Source organism: Miniopterus schreibersii (assembly GCF_964146895.1).
Source record: "Miniopterus schreibersii genome assembly, chromosome: 6".
In the NCBI taxonomy this organism is placed as follows: domain Eukaryota; kingdom Metazoa; phylum Chordata; class Mammalia; order Chiroptera; family Miniopteridae; genus Miniopterus; species Miniopterus schreibersii.
The window spans coordinates 7971756-7997865 of NC_138107.1; the positions used below are offsets into that span (position 1 = coordinate 7971756).

Below are 26110 nucleotides of genomic sequence, written 5' to 3' on the forward strand. Positions count from 1 at the left end.
ACAGACCTGTCTTCCTTCTACCTGTCCGTGGATCTGAGCCTATGGCTTGGGAGGGGCTGCTATCCACACAGTTCAGAAGGTTGGGAATTATTTCCAGAGGGAAGGGGGCCAAATTACAGGGAATGGCCCATTTTATTTTAGGTTGGCAGAGAATGGGGATGTGGCTGAGAGGTCACATTTGGCTTTCAAGGGTTTTGTGTCCATTGTTACTCTTACTGCTTCCCCAAGTGGCCGTCAGCATGCCACTTGTATCCCCATCCCAGGCTGTAGCACACAGGGCCATACCCCTGGCCCAGCTGCAACACCTTCTCCTAGAGGGTTTCAAACAAAATTCCCAGTGCTCACCTCCTAGAGATTCAGATTAGGGCAGTCTTGGCTGTGGTTTGGAAGCCTCCGTTTTTAAAGTTTCGTCCCTGGCCGGGTAGCTCAGCTAGTTATTGTCATCCCTATACGCCTAGGTTCCAGGTTCGGTCTCTAGTTGGGGCACATTCAAGAACCAACCAATGAGTGCATAAATAAGTGGAACAAATGGATGTGTTTCTCTCTCTCTCTCTCTCTCTCCCTCTTCCTCCCTCTCCCTCCCACTCTCTCAAAATCAATAAATAAAAATTTTAAAAAATAAATAAAAATAGCCTGGCCTGTGTGACTCATTTGGTTGGAGTTGTCCTGTGCACCAAAAGGTTACCCATTTGATTCCTGGTCAGGGCACATGCCTGGGTTATGTGCTCAGTTCCCGGGAGGGGGAATGCAGGAGGCAGCTGATCTGTGTTTTGCTGTCACATCAATGTGTCTGTCTGTCTCCCTCTCTCTCCCCTTCTCCCTTTTCTCTCTAAAAATCAATTTAAAAATCTTAAAAATAAAAGGTGGTAGGTGAATAGACATGTTTGGGAACCACCGATTTAACTTACTTGGCCTCACTTTTTCATATCTGTAAACTTATTCTTTCTGCCTGTCCTGTTTGCTTCACTTGAGTGATGTGAAACAAAATACATTGAAAGATGAAAAAACATTTGAGTCTAATGAAAATTGTAGTCCCCTAATCTGTGCAGCTGTTACCTAGTTATTGATTAAGCAGAGGGCTTTTGGCCTCAGTTGTGGAGCAGTGCTTTGTAACCCTCACTTCATCAGACTCACCTGGTAATCTTAAAAAAGAATACCTCACTTTAGTGGTTTGGTTTCAGTGGATTTGGTCCAGTGGGGCCCAGACCCGCCGTGTCCGCATGCTGCGGACCTTGTCATTGAAATTTTTAAGAAACTTCCTAGGTGATCCTAATTTATGGCCAGGGTTGAGGACTAGTGTTGATAAAACGTAGTCCTACCTTCTCTTCACCTCAGACTGAGACCTGGGACGCTTCTCAAGCCTTGTAACAGCCAGTACTTTTAGTTCTTTGTTATTAGTGTCATTATCTGGCTCGTACGGGCAGACTTTTTCTAAAATGTTCAAGCAGGTTCTCTTTTTCTCTAACAGATGACTCCAAACTGCCTCCCCCACCAACCCTGGAGCCCACTGGGCCTGCGCCTTCCTTGTCTGAGCAAGAATCCCCTCCAGATCCCCCCACTCTAAAACCCATCAGTGATAGCAAACCTTCAAGCCGATTCCTGCAACCCAGAAAGGTGGAAGAAGATGAACTTTTGGAAAAGTCACCTCTGCAGCTAGGGACCGAGCCCTTGCAACACCTACTCAGTGACAGTGGCATCAACAGACTGTCCCTCCTGGCCTCCGACGCCGCTGCCGGTGCCCCACTCAGTAGCGTGGGCCGCCGCACTTCGGTCCTCTTCAAGAAGGCCAAGAATGGGGCTAAGCTGCAGAGGAGCCCAGACGAGGCTGTGGAGAATGGCGAGGACCACGGTGCCCTGGGCTCTCCTGCCTCTCCTGCCAGCATCGAGGATGAGCAGCACTCCCGGAAGCGGCCAAGGAGCAGGAGCTATAGTGGGAGTGACGGGGAGAGGTCCCCCCAGCAGGAGGAAGAAACAGGTGACCCCGCCTGTGACTTCTCTTGCTACTTCTCTTCTGCTTCTCTGCTTTGCCTTGCCATCCAGCACCTCCCCCAGTTGTTCACCTCCGAATGGCCCCTGCAGATACCAATAGTAGCATTAGCTCCACAGCTCACAGTTGGGCTGGCACGTGATGAGTAGTGGCCTGGGGAAATGGGCTTTGAGCAAGTATTTTGAGACGGCTAGTTTGTGTCTGGGACTCTCTTTGCCCCTGAGTGGGATGCAAAGCTGTATATGATAAAATAGGTCTTCATTTCATTTCAGTTCATTTATTCATCAGATAGTTATATTGGGTACTATTCGAGGCACTGGGGCAAAAATCTCCCTTGGAGGGGAGATAGACTAAAAGCAAGTGAGTGAATTGCATCTTCGAAGTTACAGAGGAAAAAGGGAAGGGGGATAAGGGATGCTGGGGTGGCATTGGGGTGGCCAGGGGAGGCTTTCTGAGGAGGTGACATTTGACTAAAAATCTCAAGGAGTTGAAGGTATGAGATATTTGGGTACCTGGGAGAAGAACGTTCCAAAAAGATAGAGACAGACTGGCCAGTACACAGGCCCTGGATGGGAACATGCCTGCATGTCAGAAACAGCGAGGGAACCAATGTGGCTGCAGGAGAGAGCCAGGAGTGGTTGGAGATGCGGTCCCAGAAGTGGGTAACAGGCTCGATTACTAAAGAATCCTTACTGTATGTCCAGCACTAGCTGGTTGTGGGGAGGGATGGGTAAAAAGTCAGGCTTAGATCCAGCTCCAGAAGGGTTCACAGGCTAGTGGGGAGGCTAGATGGTCTCCTGAGGTGCAGAGGTGTCACAGTGCTGGACAGGCAGCACTGCTGGAGGAGTTGGGAAGGCTTCATGAAGAGTTGATGCCTACCCTGGCCCTGAGGGGTGAGGGCAGAGTAGAAAGGAGTACACGGGACAAAGGGGTCAGGCCCAGGTGTGTGGAAACAAGGACAGAGTCCCTGTGAGGGAGAGTTTGGTGAGGGACTTTCAGAGAGTCAGGAGCCAAGGCTGGGGGCGAAGTGGGCCTGAATGTTCAGGGCCCCCATTTCCAGACAGAGTAGTTGAGTCTCAGTGGGATATGGAAGGCCAACTTGCTTCAGGTGCATATGGGGGGGGGGGGGGTGCTGCTCCTGGCTGTTGCTTCTCATGGCCCTCTCATGTCCTATGTGGTGGCTTTGGGCTGTATGGGCAGCATATGCTTTTTCTGCTTTTCTCTCTTCCTATCGTTTTGTTTCCAGCAGTACCTTCCCTTCCCATCTGGCCCAAGCTTCCCTGTATCAGGGCAGTAGATTGGTTAATAGTTTGAGGCCTGCTGTTAGGCAGACCTGAGTTCAAATTCCATCTCCTTACCAGCTGTGTATCAAATTAATTAGCTGGGGCAAATTGAACAGGCTGTTTCCTTATTTCTAATATGGGGCTAGTGATACCTACTTTGCAGGGCTCTTAGGATTAGGAACGGTCTGTTATGAGACACTTGGCATGTAGCAGTAGATGGTAGCAGTTACCGCTCTCATTCTCTCAGCCACATTGGACACAGCCAAGCGGCACTGAGAATAGTGTGCACTAAAAAGGACAAGTCCTGCTACTGGGAAGCTGGACATCAGGCTCATCGAACCTGAGAGGGCCGGCTGCTTGGGGACACCGCTAGAATCTGTTCCTCCTCTAACCCAGTTGCCCAGAGCTCAGGAATGCTTCTGGACACCCTTCATTGAGCTTCACAGAAACAGGTGTTGGTCCTTTACAGACGAAGCACTTCAGGCACAGTTGGCTTGATGATTTAAATTGAGGTCACAGTGTTAGAGCTCAGACACCTGCTCTTCAGGTGTGACTTGCCTCACAGTTTTCTGGCCAAGGTGACTTAGAGCTCTTGACTCAGCTCTCTGACTTTTAGCACTCTGGATTGTGGTTAAGAATTAGCAAGATAGAGAGGAGAGTTGAAGCCTTCACAGCAGATGAGAGGTGTGTCCCTGAGGTGAGCATATAGTCTTCATTTGCCTCCGAAGGGCTCCCTGCTGTAAACAGACCTCCTCTCATTCATACTTAATAGTATTCTCCATAAGTAAGAATGTATTATCTTCACAGAAGCAGAGGCCAAGGCTTAAAGAGGAAAGGGGACCTGTATTTTAGAGCCCAGTCTAGAACCCAGGGAATTCTGACTCCCCATCCCAGGAAGATCTGATCTGCTTTAGTTCTGAAAAGTCCCCCATCCTCAAGCCTGACAAGCCCGCTAGATATCTCCGGGTGTGGTTACACAGCCCTTATCCTGCCCCAACCTCCCGTGACTCCATCTCAAAAGAATGAAACTAGCCGTTGCCAGCTGTGTGATGGATAGGGTGTGTGAGTGTTTATCTGTAGAGTCCAGGCGGGTGGGCTCCCCAAGAGGCAGAGGAGGCTCCCTGATAATTGAGGCTTGAAATGAGAAGCAGATCCAGGGACTTGTGAGCCAGCTGGAGCGGGGAAGTCTTGGTATTTCCCTTTGTAGCCAGATGACAATAACTGGAGTGAGCTGTGTGCTGTGTTTTCCTTACAGTAAAACCAGAGGAAGGGAAAGGAAACTCAGTGTCTGCTCATTGCCCCAGCCAACATTTCCCCCAAACCTTTATCAGATTATACCACCCAAGACTCGTTTTCCACAGGGGAGGGCACAACCATTCTCCACTCCTCACTGAGCCCTTCTGAGGTGCTTCACACTGCAGCGAGGTTCAGGGGAAGGGGGGTTTCTGCACTCAGGCTCACTCTGTGTGTCCTTGGCAGGCGTAACCAATGGGTTTGGAAAACACGCCGAAAGCGGGTCTGACTCGGAATGTAGCTTGGGCCTCAGTGGTGGACTGGCATTTGAAGCTTGCAGGTAAGAACACTTGTCCCCCAAGCTTTGTTGGCAGCTTCACCACCTCTCCCTTTATTCTCTGTTTAGCTACAGATTGAACCTCTTTCTGCTTATCTCAGATTTTTTTCTTCCCCCACCCCTGCTGTTTCCAGAGGCCTCTGGTCTGTAACTCTGGTAACTCCTAGGAAACAGCCTGACCCTTGACTCTCAGGCCTGATCAGACTAGGAGGGGAGGGGTGATGCTGATGCTTTACAGGGTTTGTGGAGTTGAATTTGGCTCTAGAGGGCGGGGCCAGCTATATCTCTATTGCCCAGAGAAGTTAATATTTGAGCCAATCCCCCATCCGTCCCCAACCCACTCAGATAACCCAGCTTATTACAGACATGGTTTCGCCCTTTGTCTTGGAGCATCATAGCTATGGCTCCTTTAGAGGTGTGTTATGGGAATAAGAAATGAGCTGATAGGAAATTTGGAATTGCCTTTTATTAGACAAAGGTCCCAGCTCTTCTATCATCGTTGAGTTGGGGGGGAATGGGTTTCTTTTTCCATTCTTTTACCTGAAGGAAGGATTTTTTATACCAGAGCTGTAAAGTTTCTTCTGTGTCCAAGAGTTCATTGAACCCCTGCTCTGTCTTGTGAGCTCTACAAGAAACCAGGGAGTATAAGACTCGGAGACCCTCAGTACCACAGAGGAGAAGTGAGTTGTCCTGAAGGCTAACGTTATGGTCCCTCCATGTGGCTGCTGAGTGGATTCTGGACTCAGAGTAGGGCAGGTGGTCCTGAGGGAAAGAGAACCAGAACATTATGTGTCTGTGTTTGAAGCACCTTCAAGGCAGGTTGGGTGTGTGTTCTGTCAGGTGCTCTTTCTACACTGGCTGCTGGGCTCCTGGTGGGACCACAGGAGGCCCCTGGTTACCCCTTGGGCCTAGACTGGTGCCTACTGTGGTAGGGCCTGGCTTTCAGTGGCTCCTCTCCACCAAGCCTCATAATTGCCCTATCTTACTCCCTCCCATGTAGTGGCCTCTAGAGATATAGGGGGAATAGATGGGAAAGAACACAGTTACCAGAGAAGAGACAGAGATTTCAGACTCATAAGATGCTTCTAGCCTGTTCCTGGGTTGGAGTTCCTGACTCCCTTCAAAGATATGGTGTCTGGAAATCCAGTTCATTGGAGTTGGGGTAGGAGTAGGGTACCAAAGTGTCCCCTTCTACACTTTGACTAAAGGTTGAAGGTGAGTTGGGCACTCCCCTCTGTGAAGGACACTTCCCAGCTCTGAAACACAGAAAGCAAGCCAGCCCAGGCTCTCGTGTGTGTGCTGTTGTGCAGACCTTTAGTCCAGTGCCACTGATCTCTCTGGGGCCCTACTCAACGTGGAAACCATGCCCTTGGAAGGCATTTCCTCTTTAACTTGGTGGAATTTCAAGGTTTAAAACAGGAGATTCAGGGACTCCAGCAGCCAGGGGTTTTTTCTTTTTTTTTCCTATGCTGTGGTGACAGGTATATAAAGGACCATCTTATTAATTCAATTGGAATCATATAATCCCAGAATTAGAACCTTGAAAGAATTTCTGGTCACTAATCCCCCCCCCCCCCCCATGGCCCTTGGTTTATCTGTTCTGATGATTTTCTGAACAGGTTAGGGCTGTACTGTCTTTCCATGTGGTCATTAATTGAGCACCTACTATGAGCCAGGAACTGTTCTAGGCACTGATAAGGTGTCTGTTCTCATGGAGCTTATCTTCTGGAGGGCAGAGTTGAATGTTAAGCCAGCAGACAAAGTAATTATAGGTTGGGTTGTCTGCTTAGGCCAGGGTAACTTGGGAGAGAGGGCTAAAATGCAGGCCATGATCAAGTCACTTGTGCTTTTTTGTTGTTTTTTTTAAATATATCTTTATTGATTTCAGAAAGAAAAGAGAGGGAGAGAGAGAAACAGAAATATCAGTGATGAGAGAGTCATGGGGATTGAGCCCACAACCTGGTCTTGTGCCCTGACAGGGAATCAAATGGTGATCTCCTGAATCCTAGGTTGATGCTCAATGGCTGAGCCATGCCTGGCCTGGCTTTTTCTTTATTTTTAATTTTATTTATTGATTTGAGAGAGAGGAAGGGATGGAGAGAAGAAGAGAAACATCGATTTGTTGTTTCACTTATTTATGCATTCATTGGTTACTTCTTATATGTACCCTGACTGGGGATGGAATCTGCAACATTGGCCTATTGGGACGATGCTCTAACCAACTGAGCCACCCGGCTAGGGCACACTTGTGCTTTTTCCTATGAAACTGGAAAACACACACCTAGTTTTGGTGTTGCATCCCATTTCATTGAGCTCATCCTTCTCAGAGCTCATCATTTGATAGTACATTAGTAGTTTATAATATTTAAAGTGAAACATTAAAATTTACTGCGCTGCATGTAGTATTCATTATAGAACTGCCATTTATTGAGTGTTTGGTATGTGCTGTACTGAGTGCTTCCTGTGTATTAACCCATTAAATACTTACACAGCATATGAGGGACACAGGCCTCAAAGAGGTTAAGTAACTTGCTCAAGGTCACAGAACTAGAGTAAAGAGCCAGGTTCTGAACCCAGGAAGTCTGGCTCCCCAGTTTAATCTCTTAACCACTTTGCTGGGCCCTCTTCTCTTGTATTTGACAGTCTTCCCAGATCCATGATGTGAACTTTGAAAGGCTTTCCTAATGAAACTACTAGTACCTTACATTTTTATAAGGCCTCAGAGTCTCTAATCTCAGTGACAGATTTTTGTAGAGTGAGTAGGAACTGAAGCCTAAATGTGAACTGGGTGTTCTTTGCGTTTTTCCAAACAAGCCCTCATTTTAACTAGCAGGAAAAAAGTTCCCAACCTACTAGTTACTGAAGGATTCTGATTCATTGAGCTGGTTGTGCAGGTATTCTGTTTAAGACATGATAAAGTCAGCTATGATTCGATAAAACAGGAGTACCCTACTCTCCAACCAGTCCTAACCCCAGCCTCCTCTTATCCCACCAGAGATTTCTTAAGCATTTCTGTTATGCAAATTGCTGGCTTGTCTTTTAAGCATTTTTTTTAGTTGGAAAAATTATATAGTGGTAATATTTTATAAACTTTGGTTGGAAAGAAAGCCCTAGTCACATTATTCTTGCCCAGAGACTCCCAACGGTGGTTGTACGTTAGAATTACATCGGGAGCTATTTAAAAATACTGATACCTGTGTGGATTCAAGTTATACCATTACTCTAGTGTTACTGTTCTCATTTTTGCTTATTATCTTTGAGTCTTTGTTTAATATATTTTTTTACCTCCTTGCAGTAGCCATGTTAAAAAAAAGTCCATCTTTGTCCTAAAAATTCAAAGATATAAAGTGGAAGTGAGAAGTGGATTTTTCCAATTTAAAAATTTCTTTTCCAATTGAAGAAGTAAGATGTGTCCTTTATAGAAAATTTGGGAAAGAGGCAGATTTTTGTACGTCTAAAAAATAAATTGGTTTCTAAAGACGAAGCAATTTGAAACCACAGAACAAAGAGTTCTGAGCAGATGTGAGATGGACCCTCCCCAAGTGCCTGAGATGACCTTTGCTCTGGATGAAGCCCAAGGTCTCCAAACAGGGGAGCGGGCATCTCTTCCCAGATTTAGTCCTTCCACATGGATGAAATGGCTCCCCAAAGCTTCATAGGAACTTTCTGAAGTATATCCTGGCTTAGTGTGAGTTTTTAGGGGAAGGCGAGATACCATTCTCTTTGAAGGGTTTATGCAGCTCCACTCCTGTCAGCCATGAGAGAGCGGGAGTGGGGGTATTAGTCATTGAAATTGCTCATTTCTCCTGTCCCCTCCCTGCTTTGTATGCAGTGGTCTGATGCCTCCCAAACGCAGTCGTGGGAAGCCAGCCCTGTCTCGAGTGCCCTTCCTGGAAAGTGTGAACGGAGACTGTGACTACAGTGGCTCAGGTGAGGAGAAATGTACAGGTGGATTTGGGGGGTGGGGGGGTGGCAGGCCTTCCAAAGAACCAGCTCTGTGGCCTGGCAAGACCCTGAGCTCCTCTAAACCCTTGGGCACTGGTCAGGGAGATGGTCTTCCTTCCCAGGTCATTCATACTCTTCTTTTCCCCTCAGTTGATCTTAAATTTGAATTGGTAATGTATGTCCATGGTAACAAAAATCAGAAAGGTACAAAAGAGTGCATAATGAAAAACCAGTGTTCTCCTCCCCAGGACAACCACTGTTAGCAGTTTCTTTCGTGTCTTTGCAAATTTAATCCTTAAACAAGCCAAAACTCATATGTACATGTAGGAGAGTGACTAGAGAAGTCTACTCTGCACATGTCCCTCTAAACCATGCTTTTTTTCTTTGCAGTTAATAATGTATCTTAGAGATCCTTCTGTGGTTTTTACCATCTGCCTAATGTCCCTTTATACGGGAGTGCCACCATTTACTTAGCCAATCCTCCACCAATGTGCATTTTGATTGTTTTCACCGATGTTATGTTATAATCCGTGTTGCCATGAGCAACCTTGTACACAGGTCATTTGTATCCGTGGGGCCTATATCTGTAGAAGTGGAGTTGCAGTATTGAAAGAAGTGTGCATTTTTAATCTCGATAGATACTGCCCGTCTTCCCTCCCTGGAGTCATCAGTGATAGCCTGTATCCCTGAATCTCACACGTGATTGTCACTTCATGTGATCCAGTTCTTCCAGCCCTCCCCTTATGACACACACTGCAGCTGGTCCAAACAGTGAAATGTATGGGTCTTTCCTTAGACCAAGGGAATAAAGGGCAGAGCGGGGCCTGGGTGGTGCTCAGGACGAGCAGCTGCAGAGCGGGCTATTCTCTGAGCACCTGTCCAGCCATCTGGGGCAGGTGTGCACTCTCTGGATGCCTGTCTTTGAAGCTTTCATTTAACACACAGGCTGCAGAGCTTTCCTTCGCCTCTTTCCTTTTCCCAACTGCATAATCTTCCCTTGGCATGACTTTTTTCTTGTATGTGTGTTGATGAATGCAAGCCTGCGTGTTTCATTACTGTCTGACTGTCAGTACCCAGGAGGCAAGGCTCACGTCTAGATAAAAAATCAAGAGTGAATTGGCATGTACTTTGTGCTGCTGCTGGTGACATTTTGACATTTTATTCTTATTTTTAAAACTACATACTTATTAAAATGATGCTGAAGGAAATTGACCTCCCACTGTTTCATCACCTTAACATAGTTGTCTTCATTTCTGTGTTGCCTTCTGTTCATTTCAGACATGTTTTTAACAAAATGCTAATCTAAAACACATGCTCTTTTGTATTTTTTCAGTGTTATCTCATACTTCATATTGACATAATCTTTATATATCTTCATCATCGGAACAATGTATCTTTCAATCAGTGCATTATAATGAACAGTTCTGTTGTTAGACACTTGATTATTTCCAATTTTAACATTATACATAGTGAACCCATATTTTTCTTCAAAATCCTTTTATTTGTTTTTAAAGTTATTTTCTTTGACTAAGTTCCCAGGGAAGGAATTTACTGGAGCAGATGGTTCATACATTTTTTTTTATGGCTCTTGAGACTTAGATCAAATTACATGCTGGGGACTGGCCTGGGCTGCAGTTGCCTCGGCTGTGTGTGCATGTACTGCAGTTCCCCTGCAGCCCGCCTCTGTGGTATTGGGTTTTATCTTTTTGTTGTTCTTGCTGTTGACTCAACTGGTAGAAATAATATCTCATTATTAGTAGTACATTTTAAAAAAATTATAAATGGGGGTGATAATGTTTCCTTAGAAACACAATTTCTACTGTGTGTGAGATTTGGGCCTTTTTCCTTGGGTGAGTGTGGTAACCTCCCCTTCCCAGGTTATAGATGTGGGGAGGGGAAGGGAGCTTCCTCTGTGTGTTCAGAAGCTTTTGTGAAGCACCCATTCATATGTGCCAGTGCATTGGTTACAGAACAAAGGAAACTGAAGAGAAGGGCCTGCCCTAGGCAGGACACCCAGTGTGAGGTTTGGTAAAAGTAGGCAGGGGAGGGTCCTGCACACCTGCTTGGCTCTGCTGAGTGCTGGGCATCCAGGTGACCTGTGGCTAGGCGTGGCTGTGCCAGAAGAGAACTCATTTAGCAAGTGGTTTTACTGGGAAGTCTGTCCCAGTCATCTTTTTCCATGAAGCCTCCATCATGAGGACTCCCCATTTGAGGAGGCCCAGAGAGCAGTCTGTGATTCTGCCCAAGCTGGGCGATGGGTCTTTTCCCAGGGGCCCTGGTAATGAAGCAGTTTTATTTTTCCAAGGAACACCATCCATAGGTCAGCAAAGTATAGCCTGTTGCCTGTTTTTGTAGGGCCCATGAGCTAAGAATGATTTTTACATTTTCAGGTGATTGGGAAAAAAAAATCTTGTAACATGAAAATTACAAGAAATTCAAATTTCAGTGTCCAAAAATAAAGATTTATTGGGATACAGCCACACTCATCCATTTATAGATTATCTATGGCTGCTTTCCTGCTGCAAAGCAGAGTTGAGTAGAGACCATGTGGCCCACAAACCTAAAATATTTACTCTTTTGGCCGTTTACAGAACAAGTTTGCCAACCCCTAATCTAGTCTAAGAACTTCCAAGGAAGGGGCAGGGACTAGGAAGGGTGGAGGGGATGTTTCTGACTCATTCCTAGGCTGCCCCAGTCAAATGGAGGCCACAGGCAGGCCTCCTGGGCACCATTCCAAGCCCCCTTTGGGCACTGTCTCCTCCCCTCCCCCACCCCCAGGCAGAAGCCTCCTGCTGCCCTTTGAAGACCGTGGAGACCTGGAGCCCCTGGAGCTGGTGTGGGCCAAGTGCCGAGGCTATCCCTCCTACCCTGCCTTGGTGAGTCTACCCCAGATGCCACCCTCCTCCCTCCCCTGGGCTGTTCTGGCCCTTGCCTTGCCCCAGGGGCTTATCTGATTGGATCAAGCCATCAGAGTGCGGTGGGAGTCAGGGCGCCTTCAGCTGCAGAACGGTTTTAGCCCAGCCTTGGGTGGGTCAAACCAGCAAGGCTTCCAGCTTGGGGAAACAGAGACTGGAGCTCTTAGGGATTTCTTTGCTAATGCATAAAAGTAATACGTGCTCATCGTAGAGAATTTTTAAAGCTGCTAATTATGTTTAGATGTTTTATTAAACATTTGTCATGCTAAGTTCTTGAAATACTGAGGAAGGTATGGTTATTTTCATTTTGTAGGCGGAAAAACTGAGGATCTGTTTGTTACCCATGTCATCTAGCTATTAAGTGGCAGGGTTGCATTTGAGCCAGGGCTTAAAATGTGTGATGCCTATGTTTTGAGCAAGTTCAAAATCACCCATAGTCCCACTGTTCATAGATGACCTCGGTGTGTATCTACTCAGGCTTTTTTTTGTTTAACGCAGAGATATGCATATACATGAGCCCATAGTCTGTTTAGCCTCCCTTTCACTTAACAGCACACCATGCGCTTGCATGTCTTACGCCATCACACTCTTCAGCAACATCACTTTAGTGGCTGCATTGTCTTCAGTTGTGTGCATGTACTTACCTTATTTTAACCACTGCCTAATTGCTCATTTATAATGTTTCGATTTTTTCACGATGATAAAAAGCCAGTAATAAATATCATTGTAACTTTGCCTTTGTGCACATCCCTGATTATTTCTTTACAGGGAATTCTTAGGAGTGCCTTCTTGAGGCAAAGTCTATACATATTCTGATACAAATTGCCAGGTTGCTCTTTAGAAAGTTCTGGTTTATATTCCCACCAGCAGTAGCTAAAAATTCCATTTTTATGACCTTGATTGTTATTTCTTAGAGCTCTTTTTGTATTGGGGAGGTAATGTTCATCTGGCCCTGCAAGATGCTGATTCTAACCTTTGGGGCACGTCAGAATCATCCAGGGGAATTTTTTAATGCAGATACTGAGGCTCCATCTCAGGAATATTAAATTAGACTATCTGAAGCCAGACTGAGACATGAATCTTTTTTAAAAAGCTTTCCAGATGATCCGTAGCCAGGTTTGAGGATCACTTCACCAACCTCATGCATGCACACACAGCTCTAGACTGATCCCAGCTCATTCATGTCTGTGACTCTTTCAAGTAGCCTCTTAAGGTAAAGGAGGGCAAGAACTCTGATCCTTTATGGACAGGTGAGGAAACCACAGCTCCAAAGGTTATACAGCTGGCTGGAGGCATATTGGAACCCAGGCTGCCTGCCTCGATTCCTCCTTAGCACTGGCAGGTGGCAGGATCCACACTGTCCTCAGCCTCTGAGGAGGTTGGTCCAGGGCTATCTTCCCACTGCTCTGTGCCCTGCTGTTCCTGAGACTCCAGCTTAGTCATCGAAGAAGTGATTAAGGCTGTGCCGGTTTGGGTTTTGGTTTTTTAAAATCTCACTGCAAAAAAAGCCTCTAAAACTAGTCTTGTTTTTCTTTTCTTTCTAATTGTCTTCTTAATGATACATTTTCTTTCATGATTAAAGAAATTCAACCACCACCTGGAAATCCAATCACCTAAACACAACCTGTGTTTTTATTTTGATTTATGCTCTCCTGTGCTTACTTAAATATGTAGAGTTCACCTTTGAATAAGATGGGTTCGAAGTGTGTGGGTCCACTTACTCTTGGATTTTTTCAGTAAATATACAGTTGGCCCTCGGTATATCCAAGTTTCGCATCTGCAGATGGGGATGGCTGACTGTATAAGGGACTTGAGCATCCACAGATTTCGGTAACCATAGGGGTCCTAGAACCAATCCCTCGTGGATGCAAAGGACAACTGTAGTTAAGTTTTTGGGGGGTCAGATGTTATACACAGATTTTCGCCTACACACGAGGTCGGCACCCCTAACCACTGTGTTCATGGATCAGCTAGCTGTATTTACATCCATAGTGGATATACAATTTTTAAATTTGGGGGGTGGTTCTTGTTTTTTAAAAAATGTGTGTGTTTTTTCCTATAAAAGTAACTACATTATAGTAGTTTTGGAAAATAGAGAAAAGCCATATAAATCCCCACCATTCTAGCATGTGAACTGTAAGCATTTTGTATTTTTCCTTCTGTTTGTTGTTTACATATTGCAGCTGTAATAGTGTATGTACACATTTATTATGTTAAAGTTTATCACAAGCTTTATATCCATGTCGTTTTACATCATCATAACATTTGAGTGAATGGATCATTATTTATTATTTTGGGACCCATTTGCCTCTGTCTTCTTTAAGAGGGAGGAGACCTCTCCTTCAGTGGCAGTCTTACCCACCTGCCTTCTGATTGTGTGGGACTTTTCTCACTATCCGCCCCTCCTCCCATGAACCAGCATGAGTCCAGGGTAGACATATCAGAGTAGCCCGAGGGTCTTAGACGTTCAGTAACTGAGGAAGCTCAGAAGAGCTTGTCTGTTGGTTTCCATTAGGACCCTTAGCTTCAGTCCCAGGAAGGACAGGGAGACTAGGAGATCGAGTTTTGAACGAATCACACAGCGGGGGGCAGGGTAGGCGTGGTTCTTCCTTGGAGTAAACTCTTAACCAGAGCACCTACTTTCAGCTGCTTGTCTTGAGAGGGATGTAGAGAGGCTGGCAGACACCCAAAGGTAACTAAAAGAGCGGTTTGTTGTGAGAACAGGCCCCCTGGGTAGGGTCTAGAAATTAAGATTGCTCCATTTCTGGAGAAAGCTGCTCCCTCAGTAGGTTCCAGGTCTCTCTGGCCTTAGCACACAGTGATGATCGGCCAGCTGCTCCGGAAGAGCGCCTGTGTAGGGAGCAGTGGGCAACAGAGGCTCAAGTGGGTTCAGGTGTTGGTTTTGCACCCAGCAGTGGCCTCAAGCAGCTACGTCCTTCTGTGCTTGGCATTTCCTCTGCCAGCTAATACCTGGCAGAGACTTCTCAACATCAGTAAGAGGGTGAAACGAGATGGTGATTGTGACTAATTAGGAGCTTTGGTAACTGTCAGTGCTCCATAGAGCTGGAGAACTGTCATTGATACACCGGGCATTTTGCTGAGCCCCTGCCCTGGTAGAACAAGCAGCTGTGAGGATTCATTCCTCCAGCGGCCCTTGCTTCAGCCTGCTCTCCCCCTCTCTCCAGTAGTCCGCCAAGCTCAGTCTCTTAGCTTCTCTCTTATCTTACCATGGAGGTGTCACAAGCGTGCCTGGTCCACACACCCGGAAGAGGCTCTGTGAGGTTAGAACCGAGGGATGGTCCTCCTGATGATGCAGAACCTCTTCACAGCCATGGTGTCTGGGAAGGCCCCTGAGCATCTCAAGTGATTGCAAAGGTTCTAAAGGGGGAAAATGGCCTTCGCTCCTCCCCCGAGGGACCGCAGGAGGGGGGCGTCTGCCTGTCTGGCCTGGCCATCAGAGACACCCAGTCAGTCTGACTCCTCCGTGCTGGTTTCCCACTACTCCTGTTTCAGCTCTGGGCCTGACAGTTTGTGGAGCAAGCTTCTCCCTCATCCAAAGGATGGTTGGGCAAGGCCAGAGGGCTAGAACGCTGAGCTCAGGAAGTAGCCAGAGTCCCCATTTTGGGGTTTGAGGGTCACGAAGAAGTCCACCTCTCCACCACATGGTTGCGGGCCTAGCCAAGCCCCTGCATAGCTTTGGTGCGGGGCAGTTTAGTGGTTAATCCTGGAGTAGGCCGCCCCACTCACCCCATGCGCCCCCCGCTGAGTGGCATCTCCTTTCCTACCTCCAGATCATCGACCCCAAGATGCCCCGGGAGGGCCTCCTGCACAACGGCGTCCCCATCCCCGTGCCCCCACTGGACGTGCTGAAGCTGGGAGAGCAGAGGCAGGCCGAGGCTGGAGAGAAGCTATTCCTTGTCCTCTTTTTTGACAACAAGCGCACCTGGTGAGTGGGCGCTGCGGCCAGGAAGGTGTGCCAGGGCACGGGCCGGGCTGTGCAGGTTCCACGTGCTGGGGAGAGGCATGGAGGGGCTCAGACTCAGTCACCCTGCCTCTGCCCCAGGAAGGTGAGGCGTCAGTTGCCAGCCGCTGGCCTGCACTTGCTGTGTTAGCAGTAACTCAGGGTTGCTAACACTGATTAGCAGTGTTAACAGTAACTGAGATCAGGTTCCCTGGGAAAATTCTGACATGGACATTTGATTCAGGAGGCTTACTGGGGAGAGCTGTGGGGGCAAGGGACGCAGCATTGAGGAGGAGAGCTGTGGGGGTGAGGGACGCAGCATTGAGGGGGAGAGCTGTGGGGATGAGGGACACAACATTGGGGAGAGCTGTGGGGATGAGGGATGCAGGATTGCGAGGAGAAAATGTTGAACTGCTCATGCTACAGAAGCCTCGGCTGATGTGGAGAGCTCTGGAGCTGGGTGGCTGGTGAGCCATGTCAGAAATGGAAGCTGTGCCTTTGTGCCCCCACATCAACTAGTTCATTGAATGCCAGCTTCCCCTGGGGAAGAGTGACCTTGGGCCAGGCAGCTCCCTTGGTAGAGGGTGATTCCTGGAGAGAACTCAGCTGAGAGCCTGTCAGCTGCCAGTCCATCCAGTGACTGTGGGAATACAAGTCTCAGACCTGGGGCCAGGGCCCTGGGCCACGCAGGGCCCACCACAGGGGCTTCCTTATTCATTGCTGGTGAGCACTTGGCTTCTCTTAGCACCGGCAGGGGGGTTCTTTCACCTTTGAATAAGGAAATTGGAGTAGTTAATAAAAATGATGATAATGGTACCAGCTACCATTTATCGATTGCTCTGTGTCCTTAATGTGAATCACTTTACACATGTGATCTCATTTAATTCTCATTTAAATATTCATTGGTACCCGCCCTCCATTCTGCAGCCAAGGAAGGGGAGGCCCGAGAGCCGGTCCCACAGTTAGAACTGGAATACAAGCTAAGATCTGACTCTGAAGGCTGGGCTCTTAGCCACATGTTAGATTCACCTGGGGATGTTGTTTTTTAAAACACCAGGTTCAGACCCCACGAGGGATCAGTTCATTGATGCCTGGCATCAGCCCCACTTCCTAACCAGAGCTCCCTGACTCTGCAGCGCAGGGCCAGGCTCAGAGCCCTCCAATGGCTCAGCCAGCCCATGGGCAGCACACATGGACCTGTCTTGGCTCCTGGGCCCTGATAACTCCCTAGGCTGAGTGAGCAGACAGAAGGGCCTGACTGCAAAAACCAGTCTGCTGGTGACCTCCTGTCTGGGGTATCCCAATCTGCCTCCCTCTGCCTGTCCCCCATTGTTTTGCTGGTCCTGGGCAAGTAGGCCCTGAGGAGCACCCTCGTGGGACCAACTCACCATGGCCCAGGCGTCTTACTGTGCTTGTATTTTAGGCAGTGGCTTCCGAGAGATAAAGTCCTGCCCTTGGGCGTGGAAGACACCGTGGACAAGCTCAAGATGCTGGAAGGTCGCAAGACTAGCATCCGCAAGTCCGTGCAGGTGGCCTATGACCGAGCAATGATCCATCTGAGCCGTGTCCGCGGGCCCCACTCCTTCGTCACCTCCAGCTACCTGTAAGGGCAGGGCCTGGCCTGTCTGCCCGCCCTGCCTCCATCCCCCTTTCATAGCAGGCCAGGGACTGTTGGGGCTGGGTCCTTTCCAAGGGCAAGTCCCCAGTTTTGACGAACTGCATGGTTCCCCTGGCGAGCCTGCTGTGTGCCAAAAACTCCCACCTGAGCTCCCTCAGGGGCTGGTCCACTGAAGAACCAGTTAGAAGTAGAAATAGCTTGAGCCCCAGCGAGGAGGTGGACCTGGCCCCAGAAGGCAAAGGGTCCTGGGCTCTTTCTCAAGGTGTGCCTGGTCCCCTCCACCCCACTCCCAATTAACTACACCTCAGGGTGAGTGAGGCTCTGAAATTGACCCCCAGAGGTGCTGTGGATACACCAGGGTCCCGTGGGGGATCTCAGTGAGCTCACCCCGCCCCTATCACCCATCCTCACACCTCTTCCCTGTCCCATCTTCTGCACCTCTGCCCAGTCTTTTCCCCATGTTCCTTTTCTTTCTCTTGTGCCAAACTGACAGAAACCATCACCAAATTGGTCTTTTTGTTTTTACGTCTCAGTCCCTTTAAGGCCAGCTGCTATGCTAGGTGAGTGCCTCTGCCTGGGGGCCCAGAACAGAGGCCAGCCTACCGTGACCCCTCCACCAGCACACGCACCCCTGCCCCCCGGCTGTACCCCTTCCCACTGACCTTCACATCTGCGGACTCACAGCTGAGGCCAGGCTGTGAGAGCTTCCCCCTTGAATTGAGGCAGGGGCCCTCCTGCCCTCGTCCTGTCCTGTCAAGAGGCAGGCTGAGGCTGGGCGGCTCCTGTCAGCAGACAGGCTGGACACGTGAGTGTCCACCTGCCCACTCGGATGTTGAGGGTTGTTGAGGTGGAGCTGGGTCTGCCCCATCGTTCTTCCTCTCCGCTCCTCGTGGGCTTTTCTGCAACGGTGGCCTCTGGGCCCCATCCACCACCATGGATGGCGCGGTGCCTGCAGTGCAGTGTCTTCCTGTCCTGTGCTCTGCCCTGCACGGCCTCCGCCGCCCCTGCTTCCCAACCCCAGAGACGCCAGCGCTTTTATTTCAGACCCTCTGTCCCCCTCCCTCTTTCTCCTCCACCCCATCCCCACCATCACCTCAAAAACGGAAGGAATAAAAAAGCTGTGAAACAGGGAAGCTGACAAACCACAACTTTCAGAGGCTTCGATGTCTGTTCTCTGGATGTTTCCTTTCACCTCTTAAGCACCAAAGTCGCGGGGCCAGGTTGCAGGCCACTGATTGCCATGTTGATTTTTAACCTGACGTTCTTTTTAATTGTTTTAAATTTTTCATAGGGGAGTTTTGGACAAAACGAAGTCACTGGGGAGATCACTGCCATTTTTACACGCACGAGTTTTTAAAAATACAGTCAACCAACCACCACAACTTCTTAAACATTTGGGACAGGAGCCAGAGTTTTAAAGGGAACCAGCAAAACTCTCTATAACACAAAGGATGGGGTTTTGGATTTTGTAAAATACTAAAAATACAGTGCAGCATATGGCTAGGGAAGGACATGGTGTACATAATTGTAAAATATTGTTCTAAATTATTCAGGCCTATAGTTTCCATTACTAGAGCCCTCCATTGTGTGGCTGAGTATTTTAAGTGCACACAGTGTGGTTTATTTAAAGGAGCCAATGCACCCCCCTCCCCAGGTAGTCAGTCGGCTGTGGACTCTGTGACCTTCGTCTCAACCTGTGTTGTAAGATCTCGGGGCTTTGTTTCTCTTTCTGTGTCTATCTCTTCCCTCCAACACTTTCTCTTTCTTAGGCTCTTTTTTTTCTCCTCTCTCAATCTTTCAGTCTCTCTCTGAGTCTCATTTTTAAAACTGCTCTTTTAGAATGGGAAACGGCTCAGATCCTGCTGTGGCATGGGGCCTGCGTGTCTCAGTCGCGTCTGCTGTGAAGCACATGATGCTCTATTTATTGTAGAAAGTGACTTTATTTGCTTTCTAGAATTGTTTATAACAGATGGTATAAGAGAGGTAATAAACAGAAAAATCTATGCTTGTAAAGAATACAGAAGTTAATTTTACCTACTATAATATGACTGTCTGAAATTATTTTCTCTCTGAGAAATAAATGTTCTAATGGGCAGCAGTTGCTGTGTCATGTTTGGTGTCATCTGTGGCGGCTGCCCCTCTCTTCTTAATTCCTGCAACCCCCTCCCTCCTCAGAAGGCCAGGGGCCACTAAGAATGGGGTTGTCTAGCTGCTGTGGGCTCCCCGCTGGAGAGGGCTCTGTCTCTTGGACCCCTGGCACGGGGTGGAGATGGGCGCCTTCTGGGAGCTCTGGAAGGCCCAGCCTGGCTCCCATGCCGCCTCTTCCCGGTGGCTGTGCTCCGTTAGGAGCATCTGCTCGTTTACTGGGAGACGTGGCCTTTGGACATGTCCCGTTCACCAGGCGTGGGGAATTCAACTCTGGGATGCTCACGCCTCCTTACCGTCGTCCCTGTGTCCATTAGGGATCCCTGAGCCTATTGGGTCTTCATTTTGCAGATGAGGAAACCTACCACGATTAGAAGACTTGTCCAAGGTCAGCCAGCCAAGAAATGGTGGCAGGATCCTCGGACAAGGATCTGGCCAGGGCTTTTCTCGTGGGCTGCTCACATTCCAAGGCTATGCTGGCCCGTCCTGTACTTCTCTCCCCTCCCTCAGGGGCTGTGGCTCCAAAATTTCTGGAAAGGAACATCTCAGAGAAAGAGCCGGGGGAGAGTTCCCAGGGGCAGGCTGCCAGAGGGTGGCTTTTCCCCAACCCCGTTCTCTCTGGTCCTGCCTGGCTCCTGGGCTTGTCTCAGTGGTATGACAGGAGGACACGGGTCTCCTGATCACCTCAACAGGACTTTAGAAATTCTTGTCATTGAAGTCACTAAAGTGTGAACATCCTCAACTTGTTAAAACTTTGAACAAAGTACAGGCCCTGGCCGGATGGTCCAGCTGGCAGGGAAGAGTTTGGGAGACACGTTTGGTTGGGGGAATAACAAAGACTTCCAGAAGAATGAAGCAGTTGGTTCAGGCCTTGAAAAATGGAGTGAAAAATCCCTATTTGAATTTATATTTTGAATTGCAAAGGCATTTAGAGCAAACTTACAAGCTCACAATAAAACACATTGAAAGCAAAGTTGAAAAATGACTGGACGGGTGGGATCTCGGCAGGCAAGGATAGGAGAAGGCGATGGAAATCCATGAAGTGGCTGAAGCGAAGGCAGGGCTCGGAGATGGTGTATATTCCAGCTAATGACTGCCCCCATTCTATCAGACTGGAAGCCACCAAGCTGCCCAGGCAATATCGGGGTTATGAGCCCTGTTACTCTGGCTGTGTGACCTCAAGCATGGTCTTTGACCTCTCTGTGTCCCTCGGAGACTGGCTTAATAGAGGACCCTAAGGCCAGGGCGAGGCATTAGTGCCTGGTAGGAGGCAGCATCCAGTGAAGGACTGGAACGGGAAAGAGACTTGACTGGGACTTGGCAACTAATCAGACATCGGAATCAAAAAGAAGGAACGTTAACACATTGTTTGCGGGTCGTTTTTATCGCGTGCTCTACTACCAGTCAACGTAAAACATATAAATACGTTTCCCTCATACAATGTGTTTTAAGGAACAGACAGGGATCTCAGAGGGAAGGGGAGGGGGAGTGGGCGAGGGGGGATTACCCAAAGAACTTACATGTTTATAAGCATAACCCATGAACACAGACACTGGTCTGGGGAAGGCCTGGGGGTGGGATGGATGCAGGGTGGAGGGGATCAATGGGGGCAAAAAGGGGACATCTGTAATATTTTCAATAATAAAGAAAATTAAGAAAAAAAAGGAATGTTAACAGGGTCTCTACGTGGCTGGAGGGATCAGCCGTGGGTTTGGAGGGAGGAGGAAAAGTTTAGTTTTTGATGAGTTTGCCTACAGGACATCTGAGAAACAGTCCCAGCAAGCAGATGGGACTGGCCTGGAGTTCAGGAGGAAGGTAGGAGCAGATGACAAATGGGGGGCACTGGAGCCCCCAGCAGGGCAGTTGCAAGAATGGCCACGGAGAGAGGGAGGAAACATTCTTCTGAGGATGGAGACAGTGCCTGCAGAGGGGTCTGGTCCCCAGAGGGCCTCACACCATGTCCAGCTTTGAGGACCTAGGCCCCCCAGCTTGCCCCACAGAGGGGCAGGCCAGACGTGGGGCATCACAGAGCAGGAGGAGGCGGTGCTGGACCGGAACTCAGCATTTTCCACTCTGTAGGCCCACGACTCAGCCTCGAGGAGAGCAGAAGGGTCCCTAATGAACTTTATCAATGTGTGACTAAAATGTACACACTCGACCCTAAAATATAATGGAGTACATGGGGGCACTCTGACTAGGAACAGAGAATCTCATTTTCCTAACAAGTTAAAAAAATACCGTTAAAAGCGTTTGCCAAAACCCTGGTCAGCTTGGCCACTTCCATTAACGTGTCAGTTTCCACTGAGGCTTAAGGGGGAGTTTGCCTTGCGGGGACTCTCCTGGCCTCACTAGGCTGGGAGCTTCCGCTTGGAGAGGAGAGGAGAGGGGTGAGTGGTAAACCTGCCAGGCTCAGGAGGGAGATGGAATGTGGGGCCTGCCCCCCTCCCCTCTCCCCGGGCCTGCAGGCCTCCCACTGTGTCTGCAGGGAAATGAGCATAAATGTCTGGTTCTGCCCACCCCCCAGCCAGTCAGGCGTTTACCAGAGTTGGGGCAATGGAGGGAGGTCTTTAGAGGATGGAAGTGGTTTCTCCAAAAGAGGAGGCAGAAGTTTCTGCCTCACTGTGTGGTGGGGAAGTGGGGCCAGAGAGGTGCGTCTCTGCTGGGCCAGAGCTGGAGGGGAGCTCTGACTTGACCTTGGCACTTGGGGTGCCCTTCTGCGTGCCTTTACCCTTCAAGGGTGGCAGAGGGCACTGGGGGTGGAAAGAAAAGAAATATATGGCCCGGCTGGTGTGGCTCAGCGGTTGAGCATCGACCAGGAGATTGCGGTTCGATTCCCAGTCAGGGCACATGCACCGGTTACGGGCCGCAGGGGGCGTGCAGGAGGCGGCCAATCGACTCTCACATCATTGATGTTTTTCTCTATCTCCCTCTCCCTTCCTCTCCCTGAAATCAATAAAGATATATATATATATTTTTTTAATTTAAAAAAAGAAATATGTGTGTGTATAAAGTATGTTAATATATTATATGAATATGTATATAGATATGTTAGTATTCTCTACAATTTTAATATTCTTAAGAGGGCTGGGACTCAAGCACACAGAGTAGAAAAAGCTAATTTTCTGTAGTTAATAATACTATTATAATAATACTATATAGTATTATAATAATACTATAGTTAATACTATACAAAACACTGCACACTTGAAAGTGGCTCAGGGAACAGTAAATCTTAATTCAAATCACAGGAAAAAATCTGTAACTATATAAGGTGACGGATGCTAACTAGACTTACTGTGCTAATCATTTTGCAATATACACAAAAATAATTATGTTGCATACCTGAAACTAATAAAATATATGACAATTATATGTAAATTTTTTAAAAAGCTAACTGTCCCCCAATTTCAGCAGAGTGGTGGTGCTGCTATTTCAGAGAGCACCGTGAGTCCTCCGCTTGCCGGTTGGAAGGGTCAGGTGGCCGCCAACTCCCGTCACTTCTAAAGCAGATCTGAGTTCCTTCCTCTTCCTCTCTGCTTTGTACTGGCCCCTTCTGGGGACACAGAGGCAGGATTGGGGATGCAATGTTGATGGTTCCTGCTGGGCAAGGGGGCAGGATGCGAGGGGGCCCAGGAGAGGGCCTCTCCCCCAGCTTCACAGTCCAGAAAGACCCCTGAAGGATTTTATCTGAACCGGTCATGAAAGATTATAAAATGTGTTCTTTGTTATCTGATTTGGGAAATTTTTTTAAGAAGTGCAAAGGAGAAACTAAGAAACATTATCCTAGCCACCCAGAGTAACTATCCCCTCCATATTAATGAATTCCTTAGAGCCTCTGGTTTTTTCTAGATAGAGCGTGTATTTTAGTTCCTCGTGTGGGTAGCTGAGAACCGGCCACTGAGAGCCTGTCAGCTGCCTGTCATCCCTACAGAAGTTCTTGGCAGGACTGGAACTCAGGCCCAACCGCCTCTGCCCTCCTTTGGCTTGTCCTCACTTGCTGTGTACAGTAAACTGGGCTAAGCCAACCTTTGCTTGTTGTTATCTTGGATTTCCGCCCCCCACCCAGCTTTGTTTTACTAAAATATTGATAGTCCCCAGCAGTTGAAGAACTTTGCTATTGGGGATGCATTTCCATGGCAATAAGTCCTACACCAAATTCTGCCCCTTGTTCAAACGTCTATGAGCGAGGAGGCCCCCAAACAGCCGTATAATTTCTCCTCCAGCTTGAGCAGCTCTGGCTCTGCCCTCGGCCCCCGGTGCCTGAATAGCACCCCACTTCCAAGGGGGCGACCAGCAGCCAGGGCTGGGACAGGGGCAGTGGAGCTTTAGACCTGGAATATTGTTGTTTTAGATATAATTTTACATATAGTAACTAAGGTACACAAACCTTAAGTTTAATCTCCATTAATTTTTACATGTGTATCCAGCTAAGAACCCACCACCCAGATCAAAATACAGAAAATTTCCAGTGCCCTAGAGAGTTCCTCATGTTTCTTCCCAGTCACCACCCCCCTCCGAGGATAACCACTGTCTAGACTCCCACAGCCATGGAGCAGCGTCGCCTGCTCCTGACGCTCATACAAATGGAACCACGGTGTGTGTTCTCTGTGTCTGGCTTCTTTCATCCAACATTATGTCTGAACTCCTTCCTTGTTTTGCATGTCACTACTGTCGGTTTTTGTTACTGCTGAGTAGTATTGCAACACATAAACACACTGGAGTTTGTTTACCCAACCTGGTTTGGGACTCTCATTCACAACACTGCTGTGAACATTCTTGTCATTTGGTGGACACAGTGCTTGTATGTCTTTGGTGGATTCCCCAGGAGTAGAATTGCCAGGTTATGGGACAGGTATTTGCTCAGTTATAACAGACTCTACCACGCAGTTTCCATCGGCTGCACAATTTACATCCCCCAGCAGGTATGGGAGTCCGGCTGAGCCACATCCGCGCCAACACTTAGTATTGTCAGCCCCTGGCATTTGTGCCAGACCTGCTTGTTGAACAACCGCTAAGCTCCACGACGCAGCAAGGCTTCTCTCTTCCTTTGTAACACTACTTGCTCCTGAGGGAAGTTATGGAACGCAAGGTGATTTTCAAGGGGGAGTCCACATCGAGGGGATGGGCAAGGCCGGAGAGCTGCCCCTGTCTTGGACGTGCAGCACTGTCCCTCAGCACCTGCCTCCGCACTACAGTGCCACCAGGTCCCTGCGCTGGCTCTCTGGGGAATAAGGTACTTCTTAGTTCAGAGGAACACAACCCTCCTGCCCCTCCTCCTCATCTCTGGCTATTGGGGTCGGGGGGCTGAGCCCGGCCTCAGGGGCCCACTCTCTTCTACAGCCTACGCCCCCCACTTTGTCCTCAGGAGCGCAGGAGGCACCTGTGCGCTGGGTGCAGGTCCTTCCCTGCCTACTGGCTGACGCCCGAAGTTCCACGAGCGCTTCATGCCTTTACCTCTCAAGGCCCTGATCCTGGGGGACATGCCCGTGACCCTGCTTTCCTTTGAGTCACTGGTATTTGGATGTGAATAAAGAATGTTCGAGCAGGTTTTGATGAGGCCATAGAGCAAATGACCCTGAGTCCTTGAAGGGATTACCAAGGAGATGAAGGGGCCTGATTGCTGTTGGCTGACCCTGGTGACACAGGCACATTTCAGAAGACTCTGACGTGGCTTCAAAGGAATTGCTCAGATGCCTGGTGGGTGAAGATCTGAGATGAGAAGACAGGGTCAGAGAAGGAGACCCCGGAGAGACTTGTCTGGAAACAAAAGGTTCAGGAGCCGGAGTTCCCAGAGGCGACTGCTCGAAGCTGGGCGGGAGCAGCAGCTGGGTCTAGCCCCAGTGACATGAGGACACAGGCTTCCCTGGGCTGGCCATGGGGCTTCTGGCTCCATGTGGTTCTGGGCAAAGCTAGGTTTGGGCGGCCAGAGTCCAGCCAGCCCTCCCCGTCCCACCCCTGTCCCTCCCTCCCCCCTCACACTCTCCTGTCCCCTTCTCCTTCCCCTCCCAGTCTCTCTCTCTCTCTTCACATTTTATTATTTTTAATTTCATGTGTTTATGTGATTCAAATTTTTTAAAATTCCGGAATGTCTCCTTCCTTGTGCACAGACTCCCAGTTTTCCTCCCAGAGGCAACCAGCGTTGCATATGTAACTTTGCAGAGATATTTAATTTAATACCAGCATAGGTGTCTTTCCTGCCTCCGCTGCCTCCAGGCACCCCTGAAAAAGCAAAGGGGGGGCCTGGCAAAGACAGAAGCAGGCTCTGAGGTTTCCCGGGACTGCAGGAGCTGGAACCATGCGTGCTGCCCATTTCTGAGCAGTTTCTGCAGGACAGTCTCGTGAATGCAGAGCTGGGAGTCTCGGGGGAGGGGCTGCAGCCGCTGGAAGGAGCAAAAGCAGATCAGATCGCGGTAACTTCTGAGGGGCTTTCTGCAAAGGTCTTTGAGATATCTCACCAAAAATGTTTGAAGAAGCAAAAGTGACGCAAAAAAAAAAAAAAAGATTAGGTGATGTGATTGGTTGCACATAGTTGCTAACAGCAAAGAGAGTAACGAAGGGGTTACTTTCAGATTAACCAGGAGGGAGAGGAGTGAAACTCAGTGATCTGGCATATTTTGTATGAGTTCTTGAATAAAACTTGGGAACCAAAAAACCATTATGGGGGGGGGGGTGTCCCCTCTTCTATA

At 48.6% G+C, this 26110-nt stretch overlaps 1 protein-coding gene across 4 annotated transcripts in view; it reads left to right on the forward strand.

Annotated features, from left to right (window-relative positions):
• BRPF3 (bromodomain and PHD finger containing 3) overlaps positions 1-19377 on the forward strand; it is a 33763-nt gene extending 14386 nt beyond the window's left edge. For 3 of the 4 annotated variants that reach the window (XM_081139689.1, XM_081139688.1, XM_081139690.1), the window contains exons 8-13: positions 1469-1975; positions 4750-4843; positions 8673-8770; positions 11564-11661; positions 15492-15646; positions 17085-19377. In XM_081139689.1, the coding sequence (XP_080995815.1) occupies positions 1469-1975; positions 4750-4843; positions 8673-8770; positions 11564-11661; positions 15492-15646; positions 17085-17268 (1136 nt within the window). In that variant the 3' untranslated portion in view covers positions 17269-19377. The remainder of the gene's footprint in view (positions 1-1468; positions 1976-4749; positions 4844-8672; positions 8771-11563; positions 11662-15491; positions 15647-17084) is intronic. The other variant, XM_081139691.1, reaches the window with a different exon arrangement.
• Positions 19378-26110: the final 6733 nt, after the last annotated feature.